This window comes from Centropristis striata, chromosome 1 (assembly GCF_030273125.1).
Source record: "Centropristis striata isolate RG_2023a ecotype Rhode Island chromosome 1, C.striata_1.0, whole genome shotgun sequence".
Lineage (NCBI taxonomy): Eukaryota > Metazoa > Chordata > Actinopteri > Perciformes > Serranidae > Centropristis > Centropristis striata.
The window spans coordinates 8,732,859-8,746,286 of NC_081517.1; the positions used below are offsets into that span (position 1 = coordinate 8,732,859).

The 13,428-nt window shown below is 38.1% G+C and overlaps 2 protein-coding genes across 2 annotated transcripts in view; one reads left to right on the forward strand and one right to left on the reverse strand.

The window, feature by feature from the left end:
• Positions 1–7,112, reverse strand: part of LOC131968572 (zinc finger protein Aiolos-like) — a 63,738-nt gene extending 56,626 nt beyond the window's left edge. Inside the window, exons 1-2 of the mRNA XM_059329513.1 lie at positions 7,094–7,112; positions 4,320–4,416 (exon numbers count right to left, since the gene is read on the reverse strand). The gene's annotated coding sequence lies outside the window, so the exon portion shown is untranslated. The remainder of the gene's footprint in view (positions 1–4,319; positions 4,417–7,093) is intronic.
• On the forward strand, positions 777–13,428 carry LOC131968578 (tensin-4-like). The gene is made up of 12 exons (XM_059329525.1): positions 777–1,227; positions 2,334–2,670; positions 3,049–3,380; positions 3,477–3,572; positions 3,968–4,096; positions 5,552–5,644; positions 6,284–6,361; positions 6,781–6,843; positions 9,554–9,725; positions 9,843–9,911; positions 12,321–12,350; positions 12,528–13,428. The coding sequence occupies exons 1-12, from the start codon at positions 975–977 to the stop codon at positions 12,658–12,660; spliced, it is 1,785 nt and encodes a 594-aa protein (XP_059185508.1). The 5' UTR covers positions 777–974; the 3' UTR covers positions 12,661–13,428.

The window sequence follows — 13,428 nt, forward strand, 5'->3', positions numbered from 1 at the left end:
CTTGGGTGAAGCATGGAGAGGGAGACACAGTATGATGTGATCATGATCCCCCGTACGACACACCCTTCCCTTAACAACTATTCATGCTGATATCAGCACTGAAGTAAGCCATTTACTCAGCTTGTGTCATCATTCATCGTGGGGCGTTTTGGATGGATTGGGAAACGTGGTTAAATATACTGACTTATGCAGTGGTATACACTCACCAGCCACTTTATTAGGTGAAGTGTGTACCTAATAAAATGGCAGTGTGGTCTTCTGCTGCTGTAGCCCATCTGCTTCAAGGTTGGATGTGTTGTGCGTTCAGAGACGCTGCATAACTTGGCTGTAACGATTTATTTGAGTTACTGTTGAACCGGCCCGGCCATTCTCCTCTGAACTTTGGCATCAACAAGGCATGAAGGCTCACTGGATATGTTCTCTTTTTCTGGACCATTCTCTGTAAACTGTAGAGATGGTTGATAGATCAGCAGTTTGTGAAATACTCAGACCAGCATGTCTGGCAACAACAACCATTAAAATCACCTTTCTTCCCTGTTCTGATGCTCGCTTTGAACTTCAGCAGCTCGTCTTCACCATGTCTACATATCTAAATGCATTGAGCTGCTGCCATGTGATTGGCTGATTGGATATTTGTGTTGACAAGCTGTTGCACAGGTCTACCTAATGTAGTGGCCAGTGAGTGTAAATCTGACAGCTTCAAAAGCAATTGCACTGCAACTGTCTTCAAGATGTTGCTTTAATCACTGAGGACAACAATGAAAATCTTGAGATAGGTGTTTATGTATAGTGTATAACAGTGGGCAAAACTGTATTTTCCTAGGACTAGGACTCTCTGGGAAAAAGCTTATGATGGATCTGTTTTGCAAAGAGGACAAAAGCGAGGCTCTAATTCCAGTAAAGACAGTGTAACTGATCCCTTTTCATTGTATCTGTGCCTGTAGTTTTCCCAGAAGACTGTGAGCTCTCCTAACATGATGCCTACAACTAAAGGCATGTCCCAAATGATACCCAATCATGTTCTGAGAGTGGGTCAAACTATCCGCCTGGAGTCGGCACCGGAGAAGGTCAATCAACATCCTGGTCTCACGGAGCCCAGCAGTAACCCTGGTGCCTCTGATCTTGACGTTTCCCTGGATAAACTCAACCAGCTAATCCTGGAACTCGATCCGACATTCGAACCCATCGAGGTGAACAAAAGTCCTTTGTGCATCAGCCCTCCTACAGGTACAGTATGGCTGAAAAGCCATTTTCCCTTGTTTCTACACTATTCAAACTTTCATTGCAAAAATAGTAACAAGGCCAATAAAGTGTAACAAATAACTGTTTCCATCTGACAGAGGTGTGACACACAGCACAGTAAAAACGCAGTCACCCTTATAAAAGAAATAGTACACATAGCCTGAGGCTTTGGAAATATACCGTCCCTTTCTGAGATAGTTTAATTTTCTTAATCATGGGGTTATTGCACCACTTCAGCTGTGCTGGGATTACTGCCCAGACTAGTACCACACCCTGCACATGTTAGGCTGCAGACACACACAAGGGTGGTACAGCAGAGCCTTTACTCAGACCTGCTATGATCAGAAACTGTGCACAAGAGTCAACTAAGAATACAAATGGATTTCCTGTTGTTCATCTTGTCTCGAAAGACAATGCTGTGTGTGGTAGAGATCTACACATCCAAGGGAAACCAAGTAACGTTGACGAGTAGTCAGACAGGGCAAAGTGCATTTCATCAGTATTAACAGTAAAGGAGAAAACGTGTGCCGTTTTGTTGAGTTCTTCTTTCCTGTTGTTGCAAAACACAGTATTTCCCCTAAAACAACACTCACCACAGCAGCTGCCTATAGTCTCAGACGCATTTTGCTATTTCTGTTTCAACATTAGTCATTATTATGTAACTTGGGTTGCAGACACCACCATTCACACATTGATCACAGGCCAGGCACAATGTTTTCCTGAGGGCATAAACTCAATCAGTGCCCATCAACACAGTGAGGCAGACAGATCCTCAAGTGTACAAGAACAAGTTGGGACTACTCTAGATGATTTGATGTCATCGCAACAGCAGAAATACACAATTCAAAGCATTTAGTTGGGAAGGAATGGTCTGATCTGTGCAAGCAAGTACCTGCATGAGAAATATGAATAGCTTTATCAGGTGAGTTTCATCAACTAGTGTTTACATACGGAGGCCAAGCCCTTTTTGTTAACAGGTAACCAAAGCATGAAATCAGAGAATTCAAGAAACACGGGCGGTTTTCCACTGAGTGCATCAGTTTCATGATCTGCTTTCAGGGTTTTTCTAACATTTTCTCTTCTATTCTCAGACGACTCAGATGAAGATGACCCCCACTGTGTGTTGGTCCCTAGAGGATGTCCCCCCTACTCCACACACACCGTGGTCCAATCTGTGTCACCTAGTATAGCCATCCCTTCACCCAGCAGGGTCAGCTGCAGTCCCCATGGGACACTGGTGTTCTCCAGCTCCCCTACATCCTCCCTGCCTCCGCTGCCATGTGGAAGTGCACCCCGAAGAAACGCCTCACCGAAGCCTGACGCAAGCAGTTTCCAAGGATCACTGCGTTTGTCACAATCCAACAGAAACAGCGCTGTCTCGCTCCTCTCCACGTCAACATGCTCAGACACCAGCTACATCCTTGGCAGGTAAAATTCACAATCAAAGCAAAGTCCAAAATATGCATCTTGGCTTACATGCAGTGACTTGTAGATATGCTGCAAAACCTTAACTGTACTCTGTAAAGACGTTGTTCAGGGTCCGTTCACTATGTGACTTAGTGGACTGAGAACTTGGAATTTTGCAGTTAAACAAAAGTTTTAGGGCAGTAACAACAGTCAAGAACTTGCAGCCATATTTCCAAAAACAATGCAGTGACATCTTTTGCTTCTATGTCATTTTGTTCTGCTGTTACAAATTAAAGGATGAGAAAAACATTCATCCACTCCTGTGAAGTTAATGTTAATGTTAATTGATAAGGTGTATTGATCTGTACACTTACAATACATCCTCTTCCTCCCTCATAGTAACCTGTCCCTGGCTAGTGAAGACGCTGACTCTCCAGAGTTCATCCTCACTCGCATGTCTGGCTCCTTCAATGACGGCTCCAGAACGACGCCATTTGGAAATATGCAGAGCCCAGAAAAGCCTCCATTGATAAGGCGAGGGTATCCACAGGAGCATAACAGCAAAGGAGCACAGAGCAGCCCTGCTTCACTCTCTGGGTCTTTGAGCGATATACCTGTACTGCTAGTCAACGGTGCACCACAGCCAGATCTAAACATCCAGCCCCCTGGACCAGAAACTGACCTAATACAGACCCTCCTTGTGTCCAACTCAAAGCCATCTTCTCCTCACAGTGAGTCGCTCGTCTCATAGCAGCCTATTTTGCTGGCAGCTACCATGTTCAAAAAACAGTATTTGACCCCACTGTCGTATATTTATGGTTATCTAGGTTTCCAAGCTCGTTTCAATGGCAGCCAGCCCTCAATGAAGTTTGTCATGGACACTTCAAAGTTTTGGTTCCGGCCACATATCAGCAGAGCAGAAGGTGAGACTCTCAAAACATTACATCAGAAATAATTCAGTGAAGACATTTTACACCTGTGATAGTATCAGCCGACCAGGCTTAATAGTATCAGGGTATATGTTGTCCAATATGCACTGATATGATAGCTTTTTGGCCGTAAGGGTAAAAATAAATGTCTGTATTAAAGTACTGGCAAATTAAGTGATTCATCATTTTTTATTCCCTAATGTTGGCATCCTGTACGGGTCAAGCTCTAGGAGACATAATAGCTTTACTCAAGGTCCAAAGTTATTTTGTCTTGCAAGATCTCATGCTTATTTTTTCTTCCGGGATTCTTCTGCAGTAACAGATACAGTAACAAACGCACACATGAAACTGTCTCTAAGCATTGTTTGTTTTCGTTTTTATGATTCTAGCTGAAGCACTGGTAAAGGACAAGGAAGCAGGAACATTTGTGGTGAGAGACAGCACCTCATACAGGGGCAGCTTTGGCCTGGCTGTGAAGGTGGACCAAACCGCCAACGTCACTACTAATGCCTACCCAGGTAAACTCTTACTAGTCAGTGCAGTGGCCTGACTTTTAGCCTCCTTTTGATTCATCTGCTATCATAAAAATCAAAGCAGTGTTCTGTCAGATACAGGAAAGAAAAGGTCATGAATGCCACAACCAACACAATCCCAGACAAACAATGTGGACATAATGTAGCACAGTGCAGCTGTCGTCATTTGTCTATGCCAGAGAGCTGAAAGGCGCAGAGAATCACTTACCCAACTCTGCTGATGTGAATAGACACGTCCGATGACATCCAGCTATCTGTGGTGAGGCAGGAGACAGTGCTGGTATTTTTTCCACCCACAGTATACGCTGTGTAAACACAAAAGAAAACCAACTGTTTATGGCACTGTAAGCAATCAAAGAGGAAAAGAATGGACCTCACTGACGAAACTATTTTGAGGCTTACTTCATTTGCAGATTTGTAGTTTGTCCAACTTTTTTTGGAATGCAGGATATGAAAAACATGTGAGCACTGCGTTGGGCACTGACAGCATTTCAATGTGTTGTCTGCCACTATATTTCACTGCAGAATTATCCTTCGACCAAGGTTAACAAGAGAATGCAGTAGTTATTGGTCAATGGATGTCTCTAAATATTCATAAATGTTATTTTAAGGAACACTTTGCAGTTAAATATCAATATTAGAGATGTTTCGATACCATTTTTTTCTTCCAAATACCGGTTCTGATAACTAAACTTGTAACGCAGTATGTTAAATAATCATTAAAATAAATATATCTAAAATAAATATGGTTTATATATTTAATATAATAAAATATTTGCTTTATACTACTAACTCTTTACAGCTGTGATATGATTGCAATTATTGCTGTATGGCCTTGCTCAAGTCAAACCTTTTAAAATATGAAGAAATACATACAGAGAATAAATGCCAGACAGTTTTCTTTATCATGTAGTTTGATACACAGCCATAACTGAAAAAGAGCTTAAATAAACAGTAACATATATATATATATATATATATATATGTATATATATATATATATATATATATATAGAGATATAGATATATAGATATAGATATATAGTCCAACAAAATTATTTTATAATATTATATAAGCCAAAAAATATATCTAATCAAGATTATCGTTGACTGATATTGGGATTGCAATGTGATTCACAATATTGGAGGGAATCAGCATTTTTGCATATATTAAATATTAAAATGATCTCAGTGTGAAGTTTTGTTAGTATCTGTACCAAACAGATTTTTCTTCAGTATTTAGAATACAATTTGTAGCATACGGACTGGGCCTAATGTGGTGCAGGACATCAAAGATAAATATATAAAAATAATAAATCAATCAATAAAAACACTGATCATGACCAATGTTAAAAAAACTACCAGCAACATCACATTCATCAATATCATATATTGTACATTAACTACCACATAAATACTTTTTTTTCTTACACAAATCAGGAGAGAGCACTTCAGATGTTGTGAGACACTTCCTCATTGAGTCATCAGCTAAGGGTGTACGCATCAAAGGCGCTTCTCAGGAACCTTACTTTGGTAAGTTTTCAAATCAAGCAAATATCAATTTCCTTAGAAAATGTACTTAAAATTCACTCTACTAGTGAATATGAGTCGTAGTAGTATGGCTCCTTACGTCTGCCACCCCACATCTGACTCATCCCTGTCTGGCCTTTTAAGATGTGGGTGGACAGCAGTTCTTTATTCAGAGTATGAGTTCACAGGGTGTGTTCTCACGCCCACAGAGCCATTATCAGGGTTACTATGGGCCTCTTTCAGTCTTATCTGCTTCCACAGAATTCTTTCTTTACTGATCTCTTCCTACACATGGCAAAAGAAAAAAACTGTACATAATAATAGGCTGTATTGAACGTGATTTCCTCCGTTCATACTCCTTAAAGTCTTAATAGTGTGACAAAATATTCAGAAAAAAATTTGAACTGATTCTGGAATGAGCCAATGGATTAGGATGCATTTAAAAAGCAAAATTCCTATCTACATCGGGAAATGAACTTAAAAAAACAAACAAAGACAATAATACTAATTTACACTTTAAAATAATGTCATTGAATTATTTGAATTTTCGACTGCAATTTGAGGCCCACTATAAGACAATGAATTAATATATATAATAGTACTTGTATTTAACGAAGCTATGATTTTGTGTTATGTTTGCAGGGAGTCTCTCTGCACTGGTCTACCAGCACAGTATTTCTGCTTACGCTTTACCTTGCAGATTACTGCTCCACTCTCAAGGTAGGCCATTACTGTAAGACAAGTGTGTGTGTGTGTGTGTGTGTGTGTGTGTGTGAGTGAGTTAGTGACACACAGCTGTTGGTTGTTTTTTTTTTTATTTATTTATTTTATTTTTTCTTCTTTTTTTTGCTGGGACAGTTAGATTGTATGAATTATATATTGATTGTAAATATTGTTCAATGATTGTAAATATTGCATTCTTTTATTGTTATTAGTTTTTCTTTTCTTTTAAAATGAATAACAGAATTATAATAATTTATTGTAAATATTGCTTTCCTTATCTTGTTATCTTTTTTTCCTGATGCTTGCTTTGGCAATATATACATTGTTACGTCATGCCAATAAAGCCAATTGAATTGAATTGAATTGAATTGAATGACAAGATGAACATATAAAATTGTAATTTCTTGTCTTCACAGACGTGGGTGCAGCAGAAGGGAGGGCAAATGACAAACCAGCATCAGAGGACAAGAGTAAAACAGGTGGGTCAATATAATATAAAGAATATAACCCCAATTTGTTTACACTGACCAGTTACCTTCAAGTAATGCTTATTAAGTGCCCAGGAGCAAAATAACAAGGAGCAGCGGTGCATCAGCAAAGAAGAAAATGTTAAATATTCACTGCTAATGTCAAAGAGCTGAGGGGTTAAAAACATGAACAACACATCATATTTCAGTAACAAAAATGGCATTAAACTACATTATACTAAATGAACCATAATGTTCTTACCTTTTTTTTGTCTGTTATTACAAACATGGTAGTTTAGCAGCCATGTGGGAAATGCTAACAGTAGCTCGTCTCAAACAGTTTGCTGATTGTCATTACGTCATCTAACAGCTAATGATAGCTAATTTACCTTTCTCTTTGATGGATTCAGCCAATTAGCGGGATTAATTACAGCTGCGTTTCACCTGTACTAAAGAAACATAGCTGTAATCAACATATTGTGGCAAGTTAGGCAAGTGAATCTCTGATGTCCAGGGTCTGTGTTGAATTATGAAGAAATATGTAGGTTTATTGCTAACAATCTATCTAACCAATTTCAACACTTCTGTCCAATATTTTAAATCAGCATGCAAGATAATACAACTCGCCACACTCAAACTCACTTTGCATAAATGCTCACCCAAAACATGAACGGAATTTTATAAACTAACTTAAAACTAGAAAAGGAATAGTAAAAAAATCAAATTCCCATGAGCCGCTGCTCTAGGCCAGGGGTGTCAAACTTTGTGTCAAATTTGGCCCGCAGTGTAATTTTATTTTATTAATTTTATTATTTTATTGCGAGGCAATACCAAATTATTATATTATTATTGTAAATTAATGACATTGATGAGTTTTTTATTTGAAATTTGATTTTGCATGTCTGCACTATTTAGTTATATATTGTATTTTTATAAGCGTTGCTGGTTCCATATTTAATGTTAAAGCAAAACACGTTTGGTATATATTAAAAGGTTTATTTGTTCAATTTTGGCCCGCAATTTTATTCAAGTTTTAAATTTTGGCCCATTGTGTATTTGAGTTTGACACCCCTGCTCTAGACAGTCCCTCGGGGCAGTTTCTTAATCCTGCCAGCTACTACAATAGGCCTACTTTGTAGTCTTATATATGAATATATATTTTTAACTCTTCTTAATTTTTGAAAAAGTGAATTATACTAACTGTAATCTATAGTTAATTTAATGTTGCTTTGAAAAAAAAAGTCTTGTAGATTAAATGTATTTAACAAACCAATTAAACAGCTGACGGGTGGAAGAGGTATTGACATAAAATCCCTGTTATTGATGATACTAGCGGCCGTTAAGTGAACTGCAGTCCACACCCTGCTGCTTGTATGTGTGCTTGCGCTCCCATGGTGCAGTAAGCATCCTGGGCATTGGCCAAAAGAGAAATGGAACATTTTTAACTAGTTAACCTGGTAACCCCCTGCATGACACTGTGGGGTCTCTGAGCAGCTCTTTCAGCAACAGACTATTACACCCACGGTGTAAAAAGGAACGCTTCCGCAAATCATTCTTTCAAGCTGCCATAAGACTGTACAACACCAGCACAACCTGAACATTTTTGCATAAATCTGCACTCTGCACATTTCTCCACTTAAATTTGCACTAAGTTGTATATAGTATATTATTACTATTATTATTATTGTATATTTGTACATTGTTAATATGTCTTTTCTTAGATTGTTTATTTTTTATCTTTATCTTAATTGTGTGAAACTTTGCGGCTGTAACAAAGAAATTTCCCCACTGTGGGATTAATAAAGTCAAATCAAATCAAATCAAATCAAATAGGTCTGGTCAGGAAGAGAATAGGTAGCTGCCCTCTTTGTTTACTTTTCCATTTCACTGTCAAAATGAACCGTTAGTGTCTGTTTGGGTATGCATATATCACACAGATGAGTTATTCAGCCCTTTTGAACGTATAAAGGTAAAAATAGATACAGGATGTTATGTGTAGGTTATGCATAAAATGCTGTTTCAACATCTATTGTAAGGGTCTGTAGGCTGCATTCTTTAGATTTTGTCTGCAAAACTGCCCTTAGATCCTAACATAGAAGTAGTAAGTAGTATCTGTCAACAGGATGTTAAAGGCAATTGTTGAAGCCAGGGAGGGTCTCAGTTTAAACTTACATTCTGTTCACCTATTGACAATACTCAGCTATGTATACATGTTAATTGCTTCACATAGTAACTTTAACTAAAACCAGCAATATCTAAAGCTAAACATATTCCATGACAAGTGCATGTAGAAGTACATAAGTATTAGTTGCAACATGTACTTAAAAGTACTCATTAGACAACAGAATGGCCCCTGTCTGTTATATTTTATTACTGGATAATTATGAGACATTACCGTGTATGCATTATTCTTTATATATCTTATTTTATAAGGTAAACCTTATACTTTTAGTTTATTTAAGAAATGTATTCATATTTTGTACAAGTACCACAAAATTGTATTTAAGTACTTTAAGTAATGCAATACATTTGTATACTAATTAATACATATTTTCAATTATACCTAAACCTCGTAAATGTGGACCAAATTATATTCGAAATAATCTATTCATGTCTATTTTTCCAATGTGAATGAAAAAAGGGGTTCATTTTGTGTTTAATGAGTATGTGCATTCAACCTTTATTTCTAATCAAATTATCACAATGGTTGTCTTTTCCATAGCTTGCAATTTCATCTACCTGAATGCCATCCACACTGAGATGCTGACAGGCCCTTGTGCAGTGCAGAAGGCGGTGTCCTCCACATTCGAGAAGCCTTCGGGTTCCTTCACACCAACCATAGTGAATCTGAAGGTCTCTTTGAAGGGTGTCACGCTGACGGATATCAACAGGAAGTAAGAAAACACACATCCTGTCTTCCCGCTGCAGAGATTTTACTTACAGTACACAACAAAAAAGCCATGGTTGTTTGGGTGTAACATTTTTTGACAGCTATAATAATTTCTTCACAGGCTCTTCTTCAGACGCCATTACCCTGCTAACCTGATCAGCTACAGTGGTGAAGATCCAGACAAGCGACTGTAAGTTTACAACAAACAAGCTAGAAAAACAAAGGGATTGCTGTACTTGTAACTAATCACATTAATGAGGGTTTAGTTCCATTTTGTTGACCTACTCAGCCTTAACAGGGATCCAGCATGCACACTACCAGGACACTGGAACAGGCACATCTTAATGGGGGGCAGGAGTCATGACACCTGTGCTTTTCCTGCTGTGACATCAAAATATCAGCAGTGAAAAAAGCTTTAAAAGGCATTTAAAGACTCCATCTGTATTCTCTTCCGTGTTTTTCAAATAGAAATGCCCACTCAGCCTCAGCAAATAGTAGTGACTTAGGTTACCACAGTAAGCTTTTCAATTTTGAACGCCAGCACTAGCTGAGTCAATGATAGCTTTGCTAAGTTAGTAAATAATGGTGCAGAGGATAAAAGCAATGTCCTGCTTATGACGCCATATTAGTCCAAAAGTAGATTCAAAAGTTACATGCAGCTTATATCGCTTTTTACCTTGCAAAACACAATCGTGGTCTACTGCTGACTTGGTCTGTTAGTTTTATACAGAGACCTCTCAGGTCATAAATGAAAATCTTTTAGAAGGGTTTGTGAATATAGCACTTTGACACTGAAATATACAGTTGCAAGAAAAAGTATGTGAACCCTTTGAAATTACCTGGTTTTCTGCATTCATTTGTCATAAAAATGTGATCTGATCTGCATCTAAGTCCCAAGTATAGACAAACACAACGTGCTTAAGCTAATACCATATAAACAATTATAATATTTCGTGTTTTTATTGAACACATCAACAACAAAATGAGATTTGAGTGAGGTGTAGAGCTACTAATCTGTAAAAATCACTCAAACTTTTTGAGTTTGCTTTTCCCAAGGAGCATCTGCTAATGTGAACCATGCCTCGCAAAAAAGGGAAGGCCTGCGATCAAGAATTGTCGATGTGCATCAGACTATAACGGATTACAAAGTAACCTCAAAGACTTTAGGTATTAACCAGTCCACAGTTAGACAAATGTTCTACAAAAGGAGACAATTTAGTACTGTGGCTACTCTCCCCAGAAGTGGGCGCCCAGCCAAGTTGACTCCAAAGGCCCAAAGCAGAAGAAAAGAAAGAAAAAGAAAAGAACTCCAGAGTAACAAGTAAAGACTTGAAGCAATTGTTGAATGATGAAACTAAGGCTGAATTATTCAGAAAAAAAGGGGCTATCCAATATGAGAACATCATCCCAACAGTGAAGTATGATGCAGAGAGCATCATGATTCAGGGCTGCTATCATTGAGGGGAAAATTCCCAATTTTATCAAGGTGTTCTACAGGTTAATGTCTGAGTGGTTGTCTGCCAGCTGAAGCTCAGTAGAAGTTGTTTGATGCAGCAGGACAATGACCCCGAAACATCTACTACAGAATTACATCCTATCCATATGGCTGAGCTGAAGCACTTCTAGAGGAAGAATGGTCCAGAATTCCTCCTGAACATTGTGCAGGTCTGATCAGCAGCTGTCAGAAGTGTTTGATTAGGTTATACCTGCCAAAGGAGGCTCGACCAGTTATTAAATCAAGGGTCCACTTACTTTTTCCACCATCACTTTGACTGTTTAATGGATGTGTTGAATATAAACATGAAATATTATAATTGTTTGTGTGGTATTAGGTTCAGCACATTGTGTTTGTCTATAATTGAGACTTAGACGCAGATCAGATCACATTTTATGTGGATTAATGCAGAATACTAGGTAATGTCAAAGGGTTCACATACTTTTTCTTCCAACTGTAAATACTTTGACCAAGTATGAATGTTTGGATCTGAATACATATGGAACCAGTGGCGGACTCAGTCTGGGCTTTTTTCGCAGGCAGTGCGAAAAAAAAAAAAAGTGCACCAGTGTGCAGAAAGTTTTCTGGCATATATCAGCTTATATGACATTGCAGTGCATCTTTTTAATTGGAAGGCATCCCTACAGGGCACTACATTGTGTTTTAACCATTTAAAGGCATGCAAAGGGCACTTTATCACCTTTTTTCTACTACTAGGGCTCGTAGAGGGGTCTTCATCATGTTTTCTCTACTTGAAGGGCACTCTTGGTTGCACTTTGTAATGTTTTCTCCATTTATGGAAACCGTAGAGGGCACTTTTAGGGCACTGCATAATGTTTTTAGTTATGTAAAAGTAACTGTGAGGGGACTTCTTTACATTTTTTCTACTGGTAGTGAACTCTTCATTGCACTCTATCATGTTTTCTTAATTTGAGGGCAACCTAGAGATCACTTTATTATGTTCCATGGGGGGTATTAAGGAGGGCACTTTTGCTACCCCTCCCCTTGAGTCCACCAGCGTATGGAACACCATTAGGAAGCTACAGAATGATTAAATAACTACATGTTAAATGTTAATTTTTTTCTTTTTTTGTACTTTTACAGGTGGGTGAAAGGTTGCAGTTTTGGTGCAAGGTAATGTTAAACTTTGATTGCTTACAAAATCAGAATTCATGTTCTTCATATTGCTGATGTGAGGATCCACAGTAGAGCCTTACAGGTTTCAGGGTCACCTGCAATACATACCTTTTATAGTTCTATTAAGAAAACACTTTGTTACACATCTGATCTATCATTTCTTCATCCCAACAGGATGTTTGGCTTCGTTGCAAAAGGTGTGGAGGCCGGCATGGAAAATGTCTGCCATGTCTTTGCAGAATACGACCCGCTGCAGCCTTACAACAAAGTCATCGAGGTTATTCAGGCTGCCATAGCCAAGCCATAGACACACAAGGACTGCGACCACGTGATACAGCAAGGGATCCTAAAGTCCTACTTACACTGTCTGTCTTATACTGTACTTTCCTCTCATAACCTGTCAAATCTCGTAACAAAGTGGTCATCGTAGTCTCTACTGTTGTTAAACTGGACAAGTAATGTATGTGCCAGTTTACAATACCAGCGAAATACCAGAAGGTCACATGTTAAAATGGTCACATTACCATGGTCACATGATAAAAGTCATATTGAACAGACAGGTGTAACTGTAGCATATATGAAGATATACAAGACTGAATATAACAGGCCGGCAACATTTGATTGTAAACAAATGGCGTGCTACTGTAAAAAATAATTTCTGATGTTTGTAAAAAAATTTTAAATAAACACTATTGTTGATAAAAGTTATTATATGAAGCTCACAATGTAAAATGTTATTGTAGAAAATGTTAGAAACCAACACCTTACATAGAGGTGAAGCGGTCGATTTGTCAGATTTCTTAATGTAAAATGATTCCCATGTTTATCTGCACAAGCTGATGCTATTAAATGTGGTGATGGGGGATTTTGAAGGTTCTCTTTATAGACTAGAGGGAAAAAACCTCTGACATCATGTCCTTGTCATGTCCTTTCATTTCAAAATCAGAAACTTTGCATATGCCCTAGCTGTAAAGTGAGAATGTATTTATTGTACTGCACTGTAAACAATTTCTTCTCTGTATATGATTTTTTTTTCATTCATTATGATGAGAAATAAACATGTTGAACTGTTGAA